General features: G+C 38.9%; 5 protein-coding genes across 6 annotated transcripts in view; 3 read left to right on the top strand and 2 right to left on the bottom strand.

Annotated features, from left to right (window-relative positions):
* Positions 1-4,303, top strand: part of si:dkey-165o8.1 — a 75,889-nt gene extending 71,586 nt beyond the window's left edge. The window contains exon 8 of the transcript XR_012402459.1: positions 4,078-4,303. The gene's annotated coding sequence lies outside the window, so the exon portion shown is untranslated. The remainder of the gene's footprint in view (positions 1-4,077) is intronic.
* Positions 1-17,633, top strand: part of LOC110438442 (protein NLRC3-like) — a 367,431-nt gene that overhangs the window by 264,310 nt on the left and 85,488 nt on the right. Inside the window, exon 1 of one of the 2 annotated variants that reach the window (XM_073948075.1) lies at positions 16,062-16,103. The exons of the other annotated variant lie outside the window; for it this stretch is intronic. The gene's annotated coding sequence lies outside the window, so the exon portion shown is untranslated. Of the gene's footprint in view, positions 1-16,061; positions 16,104-17,633 lie in introns of those variants that run through there. 2 annotated transcript variants of the gene reach the window in all.
* The window catches only part of si:ch73-389k6.1, a 778,105-nt gene that overhangs the window by 726,944 nt on the left and 33,528 nt on the right, over positions 1-17,633 (bottom strand). The gene's annotated exons all lie outside the window — the stretch shown is intronic.
* LOC141381835 (uncharacterized) lies at positions 1,423-2,739 on the bottom strand. Its single transcript, XM_073948922.1, has 2 exons — positions 2,556-2,739; positions 1,423-2,398 (listed from the first exon to the last, which is right to left on the bottom strand). Exon 2 carries the CDS (start codon positions 2,385-2,387, stop codon positions 1,521-1,523), a length of 867 nt encoding a protein of 288 aa, XP_073805023.1. The 5' UTR covers positions 2,388-2,398; positions 2,556-2,739; the 3' UTR covers positions 1,423-1,520.
* On the top strand, positions 3,627-10,249 carry LOC141381860 (tripartite motif-containing protein 16-like). Its single transcript, XM_073949020.1, has 4 exons — positions 3,627-3,898; positions 5,762-5,935; positions 8,647-8,693; positions 8,905-10,249. The coding sequence occupies exons 2-4, from the start codon at positions 5,775-5,777 to the stop codon at positions 9,429-9,431; spliced, it is 735 nt and encodes a 244-aa protein (XP_073805121.1). The 5' UTR covers positions 3,627-3,898; positions 5,762-5,774; the 3' UTR covers positions 9,432-10,249.

Genomic DNA, 17,633 nt, shown 5'->3' with positions numbered 1-17,633 from the left:
ATGATTTTGAAGCAGTGTAGGTTATTATTATGATTTAATGAAATATTTACAGGATTTGGAGTATAAGCCGGTGCAGAAAGTTTGGCATCTCCTATTTTCTGTCTAAAGCCTTCTATTTTATTACTGAAAAAATTCATGAAGTCATCACTACTAATTTGCGGTGGAGTAGTTTGTTCCAAGGATGACCGATTATTTGCTAATTTAGAGATGGTGTTAAATAAAAATCTAGGATTGTTATGATTATTTTCTATCAGTTTGCGCAGGTGCTCGGTCCTGGCAGATTTTAGAGCCCTCCTATAGCTGGACATACTGTCTTTGTACGCAATTCTAAAGACCTCTAAATTATTTTTTTTCCATTTACCTTCCAGGGCGCGGGTTGCTGTTTTGAGCGCACGAGTATGACTATTATACCATGGTATAGTTTTAATCTCTCTAGCCTTTTTTAATTTTATGGGTGCCACAGTATTTAGTGTGCTAGTAAAGATGGCATCCATACTGCTGGTTACTACATCAAGATCATTTGAGTTTGCGGGTGCATTACGAAATAGAGAGAGATCAGGTAAGTTATTTATAAATTCATCTTTAGTTGACGGAACAATAGTTCTACTAGGGCGGAGTATTGGAGCGGGTTTGCTGATTTCAGGTAAACATAGCTTATATAGTAAGAGGTAGTGATCTGTAATATCATCACTTTGTGGTATAATGTCGACGTCAATAACCTCGATTCCATAAGACAGAATTAGATCTAATGTATGCTTTAAGCGATGGGTTGGACCCACAACGTTTTGCTTTATCCCAAGTGAGTGTATTAAATCCATAAACGCGAGCCCTAATGTATCATTAGCGTCATCTATGTGGATGTTAAAGTCACCTACAATTAGCATTTTATCAGTTTTGACTAGTAAGTCAGAAATAAAATCAGAAAATTCTTTTAGAAATTTGACATAGGGTCCTGGGGGTCTATATATGGTGATTAAAGCGAGAGATAACATAGGTTTTTGTATAGTATCTGGAAGCTGAACATTAAGCGATAATACTTCAAAGGAGCTAAACATAAGTCCGTTTCTCTGTTTAATATTAAGGAAATCACTAAAGATTGATGCAACTCCACCACCACGACCAGTTTGACGAGCCTCATGTTTATATAAGAATCCTGGAGGAGTTGCTTCATTTAAGCTAATATAGTCATTTTGTTTCAGCCAGGTTTCAGTGAGACAGAGTGCATTAAGATTGTTTTCTGTTATTATTTCATTAATGATAAGTGCTTTAGGTGCAAGTGACCTGATGTTTAGGAGACCAAGTTTTACGAAATTTGTATTTTCACTTTCTACTGGTTTTTCTGGTTTGATTCTTACTAGATTTTTCCTGGAGCACACAGTACGTTTATTTCTTAATCTAATAATACGAGGAACAGACACAGTCTCTGTAGGATTTGCCAGATATGCGTTACTGATGTTTAAGTGGGGTGAACAAGAGTCTAGGTGGCTATAGTGTGAATTTTGTGAATTTTTACCTGCTAGTCAGATGGTGCGAAGTAGTCTGGAGATGTTGTCCGACAGGAGTTCAGCTCCGGCTCGACTGGGGTGCAGGCCGTCAGGACGGAAGAGCCTAGGACGCTCCCAGAAAAGATTCCAGTTATTAGCAAAGAGCAATTTCTGTTCTTTACACCATGTTATTAGCCATTCATTCAAAGCTAAAAGTCTACTGAACCTTTCATTTCCTCGGCGGTAGGTAGGAAGCGGCCCAGAAACGATGATCTGCGTGGCGGGCGAGGTGCGTCGAACCGTCTCGATCAGGCTCCTGAAGTCCTTCTTCAGGATCTCCGACTGCCGGAGCCCAGTGTCGTTTGTCCCCACGTGGAGGACAACGGCACCAGGGCTCTCGGCAGCGCCCAGGATGGTTGGAATCTGTGTAGAAATATTTTTCACACGGGCACCAGGAAAGCAGAAAGTACGTACTTTATTACCTTTTGAGGAGGCGGCACGGACGTGACGAACGATCGAGTCACCGATGATGGCCACATCGGGACCCGACTCGCGGAGAGGGGAGAAGCGGTTCTCCGTGGAGATCTCGAACATGGGAGGAGACGTTCTGCCCCGAGATCTGGGAAGCACCTTGCGCGGCTGCACCCAGGCGCCGTGGTAGCCGGGTGTCGGCGTGAACGACGCCTGGCTGAGCCGCGCCCCGGGTGCGCTGGGCCTGGACAGAGAAGGACGCGGGGTTGAGGTAGAGGGAATGATGTGGTTGTAATTTCCACGTACCTTAGGTGATGAGACGGCCTTAGCATTAGGTACGGCTAGAAGCCGTTCCCGTAGCCGCGACCGTCTTACCACCAGCACGCGGATCTGGGACTCCACTTCTTCCAGCTCCAGCTCCAACGCCTCCATCGATGCTTCTCCTGCACACAAGGACAGAGACGGAAGCGACATTTTACGGGGTAAAGAGCAAAGCCAGTAAGTCAAAAGTGTATGGTTAAAGAGGTCGGTAGCTTTAGCTGACCAGCGGCACTAGCAGGCTAAAGCTACAAACAACAGGCGGATGCTCGAGGGACAGACCGTTTTTAAAGCAGCTTTGTTTGTATAAATGTATTAAGGGTTTGGTCACCCTAAGTAGGAGAGACAAATACTTAGCGAATGAGGAAGAATTTTATGATTAAGATTTAAATTGCGAGTAAATAGCAAGTCCAAACTTCAAGCACACAGTGTGTGACCGAACGGAGACAGTGACGCCAGTGACGTCACTCGAGCATGCGCGTCCACACTACCTTTTTTTTTTTTTTTTTTTTTTTTTTTTTTGACGAACATTTCCTCTTTATTAACTCGCTGAAGCCGTGTCAAACGAAAAATGAGATATTCTGAATATCTTCGTGTTCGACAGAAGACAGTTTTGTGTGAACTGTGCCTTTACATGTCTCACCGTGAGAGAGAGAGATAGAATACACAGTGTGTAGGCTTGGACATCAACAGCAGTCGTGATGAGCACGAGTAAATGACACCATATTAATCTTCGCGAGTACAATTTCGCTTCTTACAAGGCACTCGGGATGACAGAACGATAAAAAACATGTATATACCCTGCTAAAAAATCCAGCCCAAACCAGCCCAGGCCGGTTGGCCGGCCCTAGCTGGTCGACCAGGCTGGTTTTAGAGGGGTTCCGGCCACTTCCAGGCTGGCCTCCAGCCATTCCCAGCCTGGTCTCAGCCGGTCAGGCTGGAAAACGACCAGCCAAATCCAGCCAAAACCAGCCCGACCAGCCCGGTTTAAGCTGGACATAATATTGTATCAATAGTATGAGAGGACTAGTTACCTACCTATCTCACTCACTATCCTTCAGCTTAGTCCCTGATTTATCAGGGGTAGCCACAGCAGAATGAACCCCCAATTATTCCAGCATATGTTTAACACAGCAGATACCCTTCCGGCTGCAACCAAGTACTGGGAAACACCCATTCACACACACACTTATACACTACTGCCTATTTTAGTTACCTATTATTCCCCTATACTGCGTGTATTTGGACTGTGGTTGAAACTGCTACGTTTTACTTTTTGTAGTCAGTTCTTCTACTTTTACCAGAGTCGTTTTAAACTTGAGTATCTGTACTTCTACTTAAGTAACGGATGTGTGTACTTTTGCCATCTCTGCTACAGTCAGATGTCCTCAGACTATTAAACACACCACATCAACAATATTCAATCAATATTGTGTTTGTCCTCTACACAGGCTACAGTCCTGTAATCTCACTGTTCAGTGCTGTGAGAGTTTGTCTTCAGCTCTACAATCCTCAAACTGTGTGCTGAGAGAGCTGGACCTGAGTAACAATGACCTGCAGGATTCAGGAGTGAAGCTTCTCTCTGATGGACTGAAGAGTCAACACTGTAAACTGGACACACTGAGGTAAATGATTCTCCACTCTACAATAACTACAGTCAGACAGTTTCATATTAGATCTCTTCATGCTTGAACATGTTAACCCTGGGTGATACTAAACCCCAGATAACAGGAATTCTGGTTTATCAGTGATTGTGTTTCACACTGCTCATACTATACCTGTAGTTAACCCTCAGGGGTCTGAGGTGATTTTGGGACCCCTGAGATGTTTTGACATGCCCTGACATATGTGCTTATTTCAGCTACTTATTACACAGAACTGGCCAACATGTGTTTTATTAGTGTTCAGCACAAACTGAGCTACAATAATATGTGAGAAATATTGATGTACATGCTGGTGTTTTAGAAATAAATATATTGTGTGGTTAGTGGGTTTTAGAGAAACAAATGTAGCTGAAATAAGATCTAAAACCAGACTGAATGTGCCTGAACAAGAGTTTAGAGTAAGCAGTCTTGTAGACTAGAATATTTACTGCACAATTATGTGAAATTATTCTGTTCTCTCATTCAGAGAAAACATTACAATGATCTACATTTTGTTAAGTTTGTTTTGGGTGATCTCAGCTGTATGTGTGAGTGACAATGCTTATGAATAATTCACACCTGAGAGACAACAGACACTCCCCCACTCACCCATCAAGGGCAGTGTACAGCAATGTCCATCTGCAGAAGCTAGCCCAAACTCAATGCTTGTTGTGTTACTGCTGTGTGACCATGTAAACACTCTGGGTGAACAATATACAGTGCTCAGCATATATAAGTACAGCCCTCACTAATCTCTCTTTTACATTCATAGTTTAATAGGAAGCTCTACAGTATTATATTTGTGCATATACAATAGATTAGCCAAATCTGGAGCTCATCTAACCAAATAACTCATGATAACGGTGTAAAGACTAGTACACTCAAATCTATCTGTTATAGAAAAATATTAAATTTAAAATTAAAAAAAGAGGAAAAATCAAGAGAAGCAAAACAATGGAAAAAAATAGCTGAAATTTTGTAGGGTTTTTGCAATATTTACCTTGAATTTAATTGTATTATGTTATATATTATTATTATTATGTTATTATATTATATTATCTTTCAATTTCGAAATGTGTTTTGCTGACTATATGATTGTCATGAATAAATCAGTTTAATAAATGTGTCCTGTTTAAATGCAGCAGAATACACTGCCTATATTGACTGAGAAATGGAGGAAAGTCTTGGTTTTCAGAATGGGCTGTCCTCCATTATGCTGAGCGCTGTATGAGACTTATACAGCCGCACATATAATATATATTTGAAATGGTGTAAAACGTGTTCGCCAAACTCTCTTGTGCATTAATCCAGCATTTAATAATCATTTCTGAATGAGTCTGAGACACTGAAGTAGAGGAATGACAAACGCTTTAAACACAAGAATAAATCAGATTTAAACATGAAAAACAATTACTGTAAATCTAAATCATATTTGAAGAGCTTTAATATAGATTTCACTAATAGTTGCAGTCTCAGTTCACTGTTTGAAAACTTTACCAGGTTGTGTCTGTCTGTGGGTGTCAACATTCAACATCACTTTCTGTGTGAACAGCCCTTAAGTCTTACCAGATGCGGAGCCCAAATGTGCTGGGGTAATATTTTGTTTATATTGATATAAACTTCTACAGATGATGTCGAGTCTTTGTTGAGTGTGTGAGTGTGTGTGTGTGTGTGTGTGTGTGTGTGTGTGCTGATGCGAGGGCTGGATCAATAAGGAGAGCTGATCAGGATGTGTGTGTTCATCACTGCTGTTGACATGAGCAGAAACAGCAGTCAGCATCTTCACAACACAAAGAGATGTGTGATTGTCCAACTGTGTGATGTGGACTATTGCTGTGTTTGTAGATTGTCTGGCTGTATGGTGACAGAGGAAGGCTGTGGTTTTCTGTCTTCAGCTCTGACTTCAAACCCCTCACACCTGAGAGAGCTGGATCTGAGCTACAATCATCCAGGAGATTCAGGAGTCAAGCTGCTCTCTGAACAACTGGAGGATCCAAACTACACACTGGACAAACTCAAGTATGTGGAGCAGCACTGCCTTTTTTATTGTGAATACAGATACTTTGATACTTCACTGCTCTTCTAGTGTCCAGATATGAATCAAAGCTGTTAAATATGTCAGTGCACTGGGGCAGTTCTCACATTAAGCGTGATATTATATCTCATATTAACACTGTACAGTTTCAGCATTGTAGTTGAGCAGTGAAACTTGTTCTCTACATTTCTGCTGAAGAACTGTACAGTATTAGGTCAGAGATGTGTGTGTGTGTGTGTGTGTGTGTGTGTGTGTGTGTGTGTGTGTGTGTGTGAGGCTTTTAAGCAGGTGTTTTGTTACATTTGTATGTTCTTTGTAGTGTTTACTTGACCAGTGGTTCCCAAAGTGTGTGAAAACTAGGCTTGGGTACCGAAACCCGGTGCCATTATAGCACCAGTACCTTGGTAACCAGTATGTACCGGTAAATCAGCGTATGAATACGGTGCCTAATTACGGTGCTGAGGCAAAAACGTAAAAAGCATCAAAGGAGTGCATGAAAAAGGCACACGAGTTGTCACAGCATCACTGAACATTTAATTCTAATTATATTTGAGGAATACGGACAGGCGGTATCAGGCATTTGTTATTGTCGCTAGGGAACAGACGCACGCAACGCACACAGTACAGCGCTTTCTGCCTGGTTTTTGGTGAACGAAAGCAAAGCGATGCTCATCAGATCATGGCGCGTGATCACGTTTATCCAATTTGCTTAAACTAAGCATTCTAAAGCGTATTTTACAAGCAAGGATTCTGACACAGCAACCGTCTTCACAAAAGTTGCGTGTAAGGGGGAAACATGTCAAACTTAATGACACATTTGAGGGCTCAAAGGCAGAGTCTCTCTCGAGTGCTTTAGGTGTCGCTCCCTCTGTTTTGGCTCTCTCTGTGACGGTGCTGCGCGCATCAGTTCCCGCATTCGTCAGAAGTTGACGCCCAAATTGACACAGGTAATAAAAAGATTAAACTTCAGTCATGTTCATATTGTGAAACACCATCAAAATGTCCACTGTTGATGATATTAGACTTCGATTTCAATAGCGATTTTAACACTTTAATATAGGAAGTCTTTGGCCATGCAGACACCATATTTAATCAGAAATCTAGTGTACATAGTTTTACGTTAGGAAATGCAGTCTTGAATTTACAAACAATCGGCAAGCTACTAAAAACAGATGTAACACATGATCAAATGTAGTCTTCAGTCAGCTCATGTCAGTCTTATTCAACTCGTTTAGTTTTGCCTTCATTCATTTTTGATTTCCGTCTTCAACACATGATTTATTTACAGCACATTTTAAACACAATAGTTTAACTAACTCATTTCTAATATCTACTTTATCTTCCACAAGATGACAGCCAGTGCATATTAATTCACTAGTTATTTTGAAAGACAGTTGTATTCAGACAAAGTCCCTTTAAGTGTTTTATAGTTTTTTATTAAGATTAAAGTGTAATTTAGTGTTTTTCAGTTAACTACGAAAGTTTAAATAATTAGTCAAATTATTTTGTAACTGATTTATTGTGTAAATAAAAAATATACAGTAAATATTTCTTAAGGATGCTAATAATACTGACACTATTTTTATTAAAATTAAAAACAGCTTTTATTCACAAAATAAACAATAAGAAATAGGACTTATTGTGACTCCAGATTCATTATACTTTGGGAAACACTGTAAACATTTCCAGAAACATTATTGTAAATGAATGGGAGGGCAAAATAAATGGACTTCATCTGTAGGCCTGTTAAAGTGTACAGGTGCAGCAATGTGCCTTGATGTACTCGAATATTAGAGATGTGTTCTCTTACACCAAAAGTCACTTGTCAAATAAATGAACAAGGAAGGTTATTTTGAGTTGAAGTTCTTTAAATATCTTGTTTATGAAGACTGCAGAGTGATGCATGAAAAAAGGACTTTGAATAATGTTTTAAGTATTTTGTGATATACATGTTAAAATGTGCTTCTTCTGATAGTACGTGGCCTCTGCCCTCCCCCCCCCCCCCCCCCCAAAACCCCAGTGTTTCATAGACTCAGTCAAGCTGCACTTTTTCTGAAATCCTGGCTTTCTTAATCTACTGGTGTGCAATACTCCACTGATCTGAGTCCTATTGTGTGGTGAAAGCCGCTCTGTACTGGTGCACATTCATTCATTATAATCCTGTGGAAAATAAATCGGCAGCTTCTGTCAGTGGAGCAGATCTATGAGCTGCAGAATTACCAGATCAATATTCACAACTATTCCAGAGCATAATGAAATCTGTTCAGCATGAGAGGAGCTTCAGTTTAATGATGATCTGTTTAAACTCATTCTGGCTCTACATCAGGCTGGACGTAGACTGTGCTGGATAAATGAGCTGCCATTACAACTTTTGTTTCACAGTCGGCCAAACTGAAGAGGACTTTTGATAATAAAGTGTCCCCCTCTCTGCATGAACTGATAGTGAATGACTTGCTCTTCATAGACAGGACTGTTCTACTCTACAGGCTGCATCTCCGGTGTGTCTTCATCAGAGTGTGTGAGCGGACAAAAGTGTTTTCCATCAGGGAACATGAGGATAATAGAATAATGAGTGATGCTTGATCACAATCATTCTGACACACATCTGCTGACAAGTGTGTGTGTGTGTGTGTGTGTGTGTGTGTTATAAGCTGATGTTTGTGTACTGACTGTAGGACAATCTGTGTGTTCACAGTCTGGATCATGGAGGAGAGACGAGGATTACAGCAGGACTGCACAAATGTAGGAGTACACACACACACACACACACACTCTCTCTCTTACACACTCACGCTCAAACACACACACACAGACACACACACACACTCCCTCTCTCTCACACACACAAAAAGACACATACTTACATACACACTCCCTCTCTTTTCTTACACACACACACACACACACACACACACACAGCTGTGGTTGTAAATGTGTGTGTTCTTGTGTTCAGATGTCTGTTTCCTCACTCTGGATCCAAACACAGCACAAACTCGACTCATTCTGTCTGAGGAGAACAGAGAGGTGAAGTGTGTGAGAGAGAATCAGCCGTATCCTGATCATCCACACAGATTTGATGTTTATCATCAGGTGTTGTGCAGAGAGAGTGTGTGTGGACGCTGTTACTGGGAGATTGACTGGAGTGGGGATCGTGATGTGTCTATATCAGTGTCATATAAGAGCATCAGGAGGAAGGGAGGTGATGAGTGTGTGTTTGGATATAATGTTCAGTCCTGGAGTTTGAGCTGCTCTTCCTCCAGATTCTCATTCAGACACAATAACACACACACTGATCTCCCAGTGAAGGCGCTCAGCAGGAGAATAGGAGTGTTTGTGGATCACAGTGCAGGAACTCTGATCTTCTACAACATCTATAGAGACACAATGAGCCTCATCCACTCAGTCCAGACCACATTCACTGAGCCGCTCTGTGCTGGGTTTGGGATTTATTATCCTGGATCATCAGTGAAACTGAGCTGAAGACTGACGAGAGATTTACCCAGAATTCTCACAGTCACAGCAGTGTGTGTGTGTGTGTGTGTGTGTGTGTGTGTGTGTGTGACAGAGTGTGTTTGTGTGTGTGTGTGTCTGTGTCTTAGAGAGAGTGTGTGTTTGTGTGTGTGTGTGAGAAAGAGAGAGTGTGTGTAAATATGAGAGGGTGTGCTTGTGTGTGTTTGTGTGTGTGTCTGTGTGTGTGTGTGTGTGTGTGTGTGTGTGTGTGTGTGTGTGTGTGTGTGTGTGTGTGTGTGTGTGTGTGTGTGCGTGTGTGTGAAAGAGAAAGTGTCTGTGTGTGTGTGTGTGTGTGTGTGTGTGTGTGTGTGCGTGTGTGTGTGTGCAGGTTTACTATTGTTTGTGCGTGTGTGTGTGTGTGTGTGTGCGCGCAGGTTTACTATTGTTTGTGTGTGTGTGTGTGTGTGTGTGTGTGTGTGTGTGTGTGTGTGTGTGTGTGTGTGTGTGTCTGTGCGCAGGTTTACTATTGTTTGTGTGTGAGCGTGTGTGTGTGTGTCTGTGTTCACACAGGATAAAGAGTACAGAATATGGCCAGCACTTTGTACAGTACTCCATTAGTTGTGAAATGTTGAATTATGTTTGTGTTCTGCTTAAAAATGTTCTTGATTTTATTTAGGTGTCCTCAAGCAGAGGCTTATACTGTTTTACAAGTGTTGTGTCTGTTGGGGATGGCGAGAGGGGGGTCCTGCAAGCACTGCTCAGCGCATTGGTGCTTCAATGCTGAAGGGGAATTCCCTTGTGAAAAATGTACAGTTGTGTTTATGTTTATTAAAGATGATAGTCAAGACCTGCTGTATTTAAAATTATTAATATTTTCTGTATATTGTCAGTCATCCTTTTGTACATGTGTGCATGTGCAGACACAGATGTGCGGTAGGGGTCGGGGAGACGTCTGACATAAAAAACACAACAACAACAACAACAACAGATCAGCCAGATTTATACTTGAACAGAGAAAGAGGAAAACAGAACAAAAATGTTGTAAATGACTCCTTATAATAACATAATAATATTAATAATACTAATAACTTGATGAACAAAATCATTATTAAAATTATTTTGAAAGATCTACAGTATCTGTGCAGGGCAGAAATGGACCCAGACGTGTTGTTAGAAAGTGCTATTAAAGTATTTATCCTCTATTTACTATTACAAAAATAACACCAAGAAGACTGCATTTTAAATCAGTGTTATTAGATTATGAATTTATTTGTAACTTATTAATTAAAGTGTAGAACCGATATCAAATTAAAAACCAGCCAGTAGGTGGCGGTAGAGCACTGTCTTAATTCATTCCAATGGAGAAACTGAACAAAGCGAGTGATGGATCAGTAAATATTAGATGATGAAACTGATCGCGTTTGTAGACGACACACATACCAGGAAATATGAGGAGATTTAATAAAGGATTTTACTCCTGCTGGAACATTAACATATGACAGATAATAAACATTTATATTCAGAGCAGCATCAAAATAAAATAAACCCATTATATGATGAAATAAACTGATTTAATAAGTGTAAAGGTGTCAAACACTTACTTCCCCTGATAAATAATAGCATATTCCTGCTCATAATAAATAAATCATAGTTAAACTCCAAGCAGTGCAGTATTGAAACATTTAAACACATGTCCAATACTCTAATAGTCTTAAATCACAGCGTGTAATGTTAATATTTTCAGTTGTACATTTCCAGAGACGTCTCTCATTCATCAAAGGTAAACCTGAACTCAAAATGAAAGTGAACTAAAAACACTGCATTTTCTTCAGACTCCACCTTTATTTGTTTGCTGTAGTGTAAATATAAAAACTAAAGCCATAAAAGCCACACATTTGACGACACATTTGACTGCTGCATTTCATTTGAGTCTATCAAAAATAAACATTCTGATGCAAAATAATCAACAATCATCAACATATCACAATTAAAAACACTGCACTGCTGAAAGGCAGAAGTGAAGGGACGTCATTGTGAAAATGGGATGCTGTTTAATATAAGAGTCGTAATATTGTTTAGCAGGAGAAATACTACTATGAAATTCACATTACCGTTTATCGATTACATTCATAATTCATTCGTTTACATAATTTACACATAAAACACTCAGCAGGAATGTCCACTTTAGTGTAGTTTTGAGTTTATTAACAATAAAAGCAATATTTAAGATGTTGTAAATGCATTTCCTGTTTACTGACACGCTGTAGTGGCGATCAACGCTATTACGTTTCCACTAACCAATGAAACTACAAGTGGGCGTGGCTGAATGTGCAGCCCCGCCCCAGATGCTGCCCCCTCCCGATCTGCAGGCTGCAGACAGGGGCTTCTCAACCATTTGGGCTCTGACCTGAGTCAGATTGAAATAGTTTCGTGCTTGGCTCAGATGTCCACTAGATGGCAGTAAAATGCAGCAGTAACGCAAGCTGAGGAAGTGTGTTAAAGGAGAATAAAAGAGCACTAATTGATGGAATGTTGACAAAAACAACACTCATTATATTAAAACATCAGTCATGCTGAACTCATTTGATGAGGGCAGTCTACATTATACTGGATATTTAATTGGATAAGACAGTTTCTCTCTATACTTCACTAACAAGTGCTCACAACATGGAGACTGATTTATAAACACAACTTCTCCTCACGGTTTTCTTATTTGGAATAATGCCAATATCCTGTATAAAAATAAATCAATATTCTTTCACAGTCGATATAACAACAGACTAATATTAGTGGATCAATTATTTGATAATGAAGGAACATTATTTACACTTACAGAATTTATCACAAGATACACAATTCCTCCATTACAGGAGTTTACGATAGTGACTGGGGCAAAACCTGCTGGTCTACACATGCTGTACAAAAGCAGTGTATGTACATCAGCGCTTCCTGTTTATCCTCCTAAACCTGACCAGACCTCAGTCAGTATCTGTTTCTCTGGAGTTAAGCTTCTGACTTCATAGAGTTTATCCCATTAAAAATGTCTGTGTAAAACTGATATTGAGTCTGAATGCTGTTTTTCTGAAAGCTTTAATGAAGTTATTTTTACATTGATTCTGGTTTTGCCAATTTACTCCATATTTCTGGATTAATGTTGAAGCTTTTATTGCTCATTAAATTTAACATCATTTTCCTACTTATGAACATGTGATTTTGGGTTTTTATGTTGAGCATCGCTCTTTAAAAGATGCTGGTTTTATTATAAACTTTATTATATTATTATGTAAACTTCACATACACAAATAAAAGTTTAGGAAAAGCAAAACCTCTCTTCATGATGCTAGAAAAAGAGATTCAAATGAATATAAAAGTGATTTCTAAGTCTGAAAATAGAAAAGCAAGTAAAACAGTCAGCATATGCTCCTCCTTTAACATATGAGCATATAAATGTGTGTATATATGTGTAACAGGGTAAAAATAATGTTTAATTGTCTTTCACCAAAATGGGTTATTTTGTTTATTTTGTGGTTGTTGAGAGACCTCTTGTGGCAACAGTGTGTAATTGTTTCTTTCACCTTTCACCTGCAAAGCCCCGCCTACAGCAGGAAATGGTTGCTGAATACAGAAAGGTGGTAGGTAAAATGTGCTCCAGCTAAATGTGACAAATTTAGTATTTTAACACATATTAATAACACATACAAGCCCAATATGAACATTACGTGATGTTTTAGATCAAATCTGTCGAGTGATTGCCGTGTGTGACCTACTTTGTGTGGTTAAATTTGCTCATGCTATGTGTAGCTGGAATGATGACATTAATATGTGCAGGGGGGATTTCTTACTATTTGTTTGGGGTTTTTTAGATGCATGTTTAAATGCATACTGTTGCCGGAGGATGTGTATTTCTGTTACAGAATAAACAACGCAGAATGCAGTTCTCTGTGTCCGCCTGAGTGATTTGTGTCATCAGGAAGAGAAGTGTTACATGTGCATTTCCTGTAGTAAAAGTGCACTTAATAACTCTTGGTGATAACTAAAATTGAAAAAACAAATGTGTGTAATATATTTGTGTAATTTAATAATCATATACCCTCTCCTCTGTTGATTTTGTTGTGTTAGAAAACTACATGCTGGTTCTTGTTAATAAAAAAAATAGTGTTGTGGTAACAGTGTGTGCTTGTGTGTGTGTGTGTGTGTGTGTGTGTGTGTGTGTGTGTGTGTGTGTGTGTGTGTGTGTGTGTGTGTGTGAGAGAAGGCTCCAGAATACACAGCCAGTCTTGAACAGAGAGCTTGAGTTCAGTCTTTCTGCTCATCAGGTCGGTCATAACTCTACACTCAGTGTCTGAATCTTCCTCAGCACATCGGCTTTCACATCGCTATAACTGATGCGTTTTAGAAACACAGCTATAACAGTCAGAGAAGCATTTGCTGATCTCCATGATGGTGAGGTCAAATTAAATATCTTTAATAAATATAAACCTCTGTTGATTGTCAAATATTCTTACAGAAATGAAGTCAAACTGTACTCAGTGAAGCTGCTAATGCTGTTATTTGATTGAGTTGTTTAATCCTCTGTTTGAGTTCAGTTGCTTTGGTGTGACGCTGTGTCTGTAGTTTGATTTCTTCCTTCAGTTTCTTCTTCCTTCAGTGATTGTGCTTGTTAACAGCAGGTGTTCATCAGCAGGTGTCTGAATTCACTTATTTGTGGTCATTCACTCTGTCCAGTGGACTAAACTGATTGACTAGTGTAAGGGCCGGGTGAATGAGGGTGTAGGGCGAGATCAGACACTCTGATTAGTTTCTTAAAGACAGGGGTTTTCTACAAAGGTAGATACATGTTCCTCTGAATGACAAGGAGGCAAATCAGCTTCTAACGCCGAGAGGGTTATTTTACCTTTATCTAACTCTAGAATTTGAACACTTTACTCTGAATTACCACAACACTTGAAATTTAACACCAATGAATTTGCCGTGTAGTCTTCTCACTACATCTAAAAGTGTCTCCACAGATTGTGGTTCAGTCGTTCACAAGCATTAAAATGAGTATTAATAATGAAGAATATCTGGATAAGGAAAAGATCATAAGTGTCACTATAAACCCTAAATGAACCCAGTTTACCTCTGCACACTACATCCGTGCCTTTAAATAATATATTCAGCTTCATTTATTGTGTTTCCACTAAACTATTTCATCTCATCAAGAGGGAAAAGATGTATAATCATGAATCTTGTCCTCCTGCAGATCTAAATATCAAGGATAAATCATATATAACAACATTTATATTAGAAAAATCCTATTTGCAGATTTGTTTTCTGCCCACAGCAATAGTTTAATGAAACATTATGTTTTCCCAGAAGTTGTGTTCAGATATCTACAGAATCTTTTCTTAATAAAGGAAATAAAAGCCATTTAAAACAGTGCACGTCTCATCAGCTGGTTAAAGGATGACTAGAGGAAAATGAGCTGTGTTTCTGTTTTACTCTACTTTAACAAGCAGAAAACTCACACTGACTTATTATCGTATTGTTCTGAACATTTAGAGAAATGACGACAATAAAGGGTGTCAAACATCTGTAAATGAGTGATCATTATATAATCCAAACCTTTCATTAAAGCTGTCCTGTTCTCATCTTACAGCAATTTAGACAAGCTTTTACAACCATTTCAATCACTGACTACTCGATATACAACCACAGCATCAATAAACACACTGCCTTAACTATGTGTTTTAATCTATGTGAATAAAGACAGATTAACAGATATATTGATTAAATAGGAGAGTGATCACCAAACACCTTCACTAATAGACAGATAATACAGTTAAACTCAAATGAGGAGCTGCAAACAATAAACAAGATACAAACTGCAAGAACTAGGGCGACACGGTGGCTCAGTGGTTACCACTGTCGCCTCATAGCTAGAAGGTAACTGGTTCGAGCATTAGCTGGGTCAGTTGGTGTTTCTGTGTGGAGTTTGCATGTTCTCCCAGTGTTGGCGTAGGTTTCCTTTAGGTGCTCCGGTAAGTAGGCGGTTCATTCCGCTGTGGTGACCCTTGATAAAAATCAGGGACTAGGCCGAAAAAGAAAATGAATGAATGAACATTTCAGCGAAATTTAAAACTGTTTTGGCTTCAGTCCTGACTAATCTAATGTATAAACACACTTATATTATTGAACAGCATCTGAGAGAAAGTAATAATTCATCAGAGATCAGAGAGATCTGTAAGGGGTGTACTCATTTCCATTTCCATCTGTAATCTTATTTTATTGGTCCAATACTGCTTTAAATATTTTTCAGAGACCTCTTGGATTTATTTCAAATACCTTTTTCTCTATTCTCATATACCTCATATATATTATGTTACACTATGTGTGTGTATATATATATATATATATATATATATATATATATATATATATATATATATATATATACTATATTATACTTTTTTTATATTCCTTCAACACACTCGTGCTCAGAGAAGCTGCACAGATATCTTCAGTTCCAGTGATTTGTGTGTTGTCTTCAGGACACGCCCACAGTCAGGAGAATCTCATGAATATTCATGTCAGTGTCACTCTGTGGAGCCAGTAATATTGCAGGATGTACCTGTAGATCACACAGGTGTGTTTCAGTGAAGTGAAAGAGTGAAAGAGCTCAGATTGTGTTCCTGCTGCACAAGAGCGTCTGTACTTCTGCATGTGAGTTTAACACTTCTACATTACGCTGATTTGTGGAGATGATGAAGGGTTTATATGTGTGAGTGTGATTTAAATGTCTGATCCTGAAGATCAAATCCTCAAACACAGATTAAACACTGAGTCAAACGCGCTCATTTAAACACTGTGTCTAAAAGCTTTATTTTTAATCCCTTTAAAGTGTTTGTGCTCTTCTATATCAGACTGACTCAATAGTGTCCAATAATTCAGCATTAAATATAACTCTAAACATTCAGTCACCAAATCAAAAGTAAAGTTAAAGCAGACCTTCCAGTTGAACGGGAAGAAAAGCTGCTGAAAACAGGTTTCTTCAAGAGGTGGTTCAGAGTGTTTTTTAAGGATTGGTTGTGTTCATTTATTTTTATTATTAAAATGCTGATTTCATTACACAAATGACATTTGACCCTTCACTGTCAGCAAACATTTTTAGTACTAACTCAGTATCTTAGTTAATATAGATAATGTCACTCGACAAAGTATATATCATATATTAAATGTGAAGAGTATGAGGTGTCAGAAGCAGACCTTCCAGTTGAACAGGAAGAAAAGCTGCTGAAAAACAACAAGTTGACGATCCTTAAACAAAACTGCATTTAACCCTTTACAGTCAGAGTAACTCATTATAACAACAACTGCACAATAGTCATGAATTGAGTTATAAATGGAGGTAAAGTTGCTTTATATTCGTACATTTGTTCATTTTGGCTACTTTAAATACTGGCTCTGAAATGGCGCATAAGAATGACTTAAACACAACATTAGCACAGTTTATTTGACTGTGACTATTGTACTTTGATAGTCGTTGGCTGATAATGTGATTCATTGAGGTAAAATTGGTCTTATGTTCGCACTGTAACGAGGAGGCTGACACAGAGGGATCCGTTTGCAGTATGTTTATTAAACACAGTTTAATAACAAGCACACAGTATAAACTGGTGTGTGAACTCATATGAAACACAGGCTTATAAGGTCGATGAGCAGGCGGCTGGCACTTGTTAGTCTCAGTAGCAGGCATGAGTCAGGGGCAGGCAGCGAGAATCAAGATCGTTAAGTTCAAGGCAGGCGACAGGAAAAACAAGGTCAAGGACAATCCGGGTTGGCAACAGCAGATAAGTCAAGGGTACAGTGGAATGAACTTATCCAGCAAGTTTTTACTCCACTGCGGCACTGCATCGCCCTTTTGGAATGATATTCCTCATAATCTTTTTAACCAAATAGGTTGCTTAATTTTTTTTTTAACCTGTGATTATAATATTTCTAAAATCCTCTTTAAACTTTCACTAAATTTCATCAACAAGCTCTTCTTGCTTGGAAAATCTGTTACTGTCACAATGTTTCTCCTCACACCTCCTTTATTTGGAATAATGGTAATATAAGCTCTTCAAATAAATCTTGATTCTTAGTAAATTGGTTTAATAGAGACATTAATCATCTTTTAACACTGTTTGACAGTGCAGGGAATATCCTATCCTATGAACATTTCATGTCTACTTACAATTTCCCAATATTGTT

The sequence above is a fragment of the Danio rerio genome, chromosome 4 (assembly GCF_049306965.1).
Source record: "Danio rerio strain Tuebingen ecotype United States chromosome 4, GRCz12tu, whole genome shotgun sequence".
NCBI classification, from domain to species: domain Eukaryota; kingdom Metazoa; phylum Chordata; class Actinopteri; order Cypriniformes; family Danionidae; genus Danio; species Danio rerio.
This window is presented reverse-complemented; position numbering and strand designations above follow the sequence as displayed.

What these genes read in the sequence shown, in the direction of transcription:
- LOC141381835 (XM_073948922.1), bottom strand. Translation starts at nt 2,387, where the DNA reads ATGGAGGCGTTGGAGCTGGAGCTGGAAGAAGTGGAGTCCCAGATCCGC.
- LOC141381860 (XM_073949020.1), top strand. Translation starts at nt 5,775, where the DNA reads ATGGTGACAGAGGAAGGCTGTGGTTTTCTGTCTTCAGCTCTGACTTCA. An exon ending in TACACACTGGACAAACTCAA is followed by an intron (nt 5,936 to 8,646) that starts GTATGTGGAGCA and finishes GTGTGTTCACAG; the next exon opens with TCTGGATCATGGAGGAGAGA. An exon ending in TACAGCAGGACTGCACAAAT is followed by an intron (nt 8,694 to 8,904) that starts GTAGGAGTACAC and finishes TCTTGTGTTCAG; the next exon opens with ATGTCTGTTTCCTCACTCTG.